The 3,755-nt window shown below is 40.0% G+C and overlaps 1 protein-coding gene across 1 annotated transcript; it reads right to left on the minus strand.

Annotated features, from left to right (window-relative positions):
• Positions 1–2,618: 2,618 nt before the first annotated feature.
• LOC135776842 (uncharacterized) lies at positions 2,619–3,530 on the minus strand. Its single transcript, XM_065287760.1, has one exon. It carries the CDS (start codon positions 3,528–3,530, stop codon positions 2,619–2,621), a length of 912 nt encoding a protein of 303 aa, XP_065143832.1.
• Positions 3,531–3,755: the final 225 nt, after the last annotated feature.

Here is a 3,755-nt window from a genome sequence, read left to right on the forward strand (position 1 = left end):
TTAAAGAGTTTCATAATATTATTATGAAGAAGAGTTTCCTAAACATAAAGGGGCGGTTTCACGGACAGGGATTAGACTAGTCCTAGACTTAAACACTTTTAAGAGCTCTCCAAACTGAAAACAACTTGCACGTACATATCTTAAAATACATCCGAGCCCTTTGTTTTACCTCAAAATGCACACAGGTAATGTTTTTAGTAAGGCATGTTTGTTAAAACTAGTTATATTTCCTAATTAAACTAAGACCTAGTCCTGGATTAAGCTAATCCTGGTCCGGGAAACCGCCCCAAAGAATATTATCATTCAGGAAATCAAAAATGGATTACATATGCTGCCTTCACGTGCTATCGTAATTATGGTAAATACCAAAATCCCACTTGGAAAATGCACATGAACACCCCTCATGTGGTATTTTCCACTGGGCAACTCGTAAAATATTTTGATGCCTGAGTTGCCGAGATGAGATTACCTTTGACCTTTTCAAAATGGCGGAGAGCGGCAGAAACGTCGTGAATGGTAAGCATTGTACACTTTTAAACGCTTTTTGCTACTGTTAGCGGATAGTTTTTTTGTAGCCTATACAATGTTGTGTCATTGACAATTGTAATATAATAGGTTAACACTCAGTGTCAGTTTTAAAAATAACGTTATGGTTTGTTTTACCTACCCAGAGCAGATGCTAGCTAGCAGTCAATAGTAGCCTCCTGAGCGTTCAGGCAATACTCACGTGAATGTATATTGTCTGTAGTGTACGCCGGTGACACCATGATCTACTGGGACCAGGAGATGACCCAGCCCATAACTCAAACGCTCTATCAACAGGAAGGAGAAAGTACCCTGTACATGGACCATGATTTCACCATTGCTCTGCAAATAGTTCGCCCCGTTTCCGTTTCTACAACAGGTGACTGCCCGCTCGCATAACGAAATGCATGCTCCTCAATGTCTGTAATTGTCCCTTGGTTAATCTATTGCATTAGGCTATGCTGAAATGCACCAACACGTTAAATATGAATAAAATGGTTAAAATTATGCTTGAAAAATAACTTGAATGTAATTGCTAAGCATAAATCTTACCATTTTGGGTTTTATTCATAGGCTACTTTTAAAAAAATTTCCCCTAGGGGATCAGTAAAGTATCTATCTGTCTGTCTGTCTATCTGTCTGTCTGTCTATCTATCTATCTATCTATCTATCTATCTATCTATCTATCTATCTATCTATCTATCTATCTATCTATCTATCTATCTGTCTATCTGTCTATCTATCTATCTGTCTATCTAGTATCTATCTGTCTGTCTAGTCTCTGTCTGTCTGTCTGTCTTCAATTACTAATTCATTATTTCCTATCTATCTAGATGAGAACACTACAGCAGAGCTGCCCCAGAACCAGGGTTTCACCAGGGACCAGACCCTTTTTTTGATTGACCTGATGCGCCAACATCTAATGAAAGATGACAGTGAACTTCCTCGGAACCTCGCTGAACTAAACTCCAGGATCAAAATGTCCAGGGGGAAGAAGCGATCTTTCTGGCAGGAAATTGCGGCAAAGTTGACAAGTCAGTTCAACCAGAATTTTGACGTAGACAAGGTGTCCAGAAAGTGGACCACCCTGGAAGATGGATACAAGAAGGCAGTAGACAACAATGCATCCACAGGGAAAGGTCCTACCAAGTTCCAGTTTTTAAAAGAAATGGAGGAACTTATTGGGGGGCATCATGATGTTGATTTTCCGGTAATCGGGACAGCAAAGGGGGTTACTGTTAGGCGGCCAGAGGCCATAAAGCAACCTTTGACAATCGGCAACTCTTCTACTGAGGAAGAATTGTCTTCTCCCTCCTGTGCACATTCCTCAGATTCGGAGAAAGCAGGGCCTTCAACCTTTCCTACTCCTCACAACATTGCTTTGGCACGGAAGAGGAAGCGTCGTGAAGATGCAACGCAGGTGATGTCCCGTGTCATTAAAGAGTGCGAGGAAGCCACACAGCGCCGACACGAGGAAATGATGATGGAAATTAAAACCACTAATACTTTATTCAAGCAGATGCTGCAGCAGTCCCGTGAGCAACAATAGTTAAAACATATGTTGATTTTCTTTTTACTGTTTTACACATTTGTTTACTGTTTATGTTTAAGGCCTGTTTTTAATGAAGCCTGTAGCTCTGTATATGTTATTTTTTTTTTAAAGGTGCTAAAGAGTATATTGTTTACAAGAGTTAACAGAAAATGACTTGTTTATAAATGAGATTTTATTTTATTGCAAAACAAATTACTTGTTTACAGAACAGATTCATAAGAAAGAATTTCAAGAAAATACAAAAAATATATGTTCAAATAATATAATACGTTGAAATTAAACAGCATGTTCTGAGTTGTTGTGGAAAAATAGTTGTTTAATTAAACGATTATAAAGAACCACACCACTGTCTGATTTGTTTTCTTCTGACATCTGAACATAATGTCTTTAACTTGTTAATCATAGTATTACACATTAGGCATTGCTTTACATTGCTTGGGTAATAGTAAAAGTGTCAGGGGTCAAAATAGAATGCCTATGATAAAAATGAGTTTGGATTGGCTAGTAGCATATTCTCAAATAGTGTAGCACACAGTAATGCTTATTCATTGTCATCCTCTTCACGAGGGCACCTGATTGGGTGCTCGTCACATCTACTTTCAGACTCCCCAATACACATATTGTGAAGGGCACAAGCTGCTACAATGATTTTCACAACTACATCTACACGAGAGTTTTGTAGTTCACGGAGCCGTCTCCATTTACACTTTAAGCGACCAAACGCCTGTTCCACTATTACCCTCCCACTGCATATCATTGCATTTCTGCGCAAGTCATCTTCACCCAAGGCTCCATTGTCTCGTTTTGGAGTGACAATGAATGGGAAGCTGTTGCAGACATATGCACCATCCCCGAGCAGTTTGTAGCCTCCTAACTTCTGTACATGGGTATTGAAGAATGGGGATAGCCTAAGCATTCGTGCATCATGTACTCTTCCGGGAGGCCCAGCAAAAATATCTGTGAACCTTCCTAAGTCATCTACAATACCCTGCAGCAACACAGAATAGTAGGCCTTCCTGTTTAAATAATCTCCCCCCCTAACAGGTGGCCGCTGGATTCTGAAATGGCATCCATCAATTGCACCAACTATCCCATCAATTCCGCACGATCTTCTGAATAGAGCTGCTTGGATTGTCTGGCCAAATGACTGTGAAAAGACCATGTAATATTGTGCAATGGCACATGTACGGTCAAGCATTTCAATGATGACATTATGTGCTGCTCCTTGACTAACATCAAATTTATCAGACATCTCACGAAATGAGTTCTGATTCGCGAGATACCAAAGCAGCATCACCACCTTTTTCTCTACAGGAATTCTTGCAGGACCTCCTGGTGAGTGGTCATCCGTCATCCCATGTTGCCTTAATTGATTGCAGAATAGGTGGAACTGCTCTCTGGTGAGCCTCAGATGAGTCCTAAATGTGCTATCCTCCATGTGTAGAAGAGTCATCCAGCCAGTTCCGGTTTTTAAGACCACAGGATTGTCTTGCTCCAGGCAGTGTAGTATGACAAGCCTTTAGAAAACAAACACCCAGGGTCAGTTATTCAGTTTATTTATGTGTGTATGTAAAACTGTTTTTGAGTTGGTAGGAAAGATTAGGTTAGCAGCTGAAATATTAGCTAACTCCCTTGTCCTTAAATCACTACTATTTATGATCTAGAAACTATACAGCAT

Source organism: Paramisgurnus dabryanus, chromosome 18 (genome assembly GCF_030506205.2).
Source record: "Paramisgurnus dabryanus chromosome 18, PD_genome_1.1, whole genome shotgun sequence".
NCBI classification, from domain to species: domain Eukaryota; kingdom Metazoa; phylum Chordata; class Actinopteri; order Cypriniformes; family Cobitidae; genus Paramisgurnus; species Paramisgurnus dabryanus.

What these genes read in the sequence shown, in the direction of transcription:
- LOC135776842 (XM_065287760.1), bottom strand. Translation starts at nt 3,530, where the DNA reads ATGACTCTTCTACACATGGAGGATAGCACATTTAGGACTCATCTGAGG.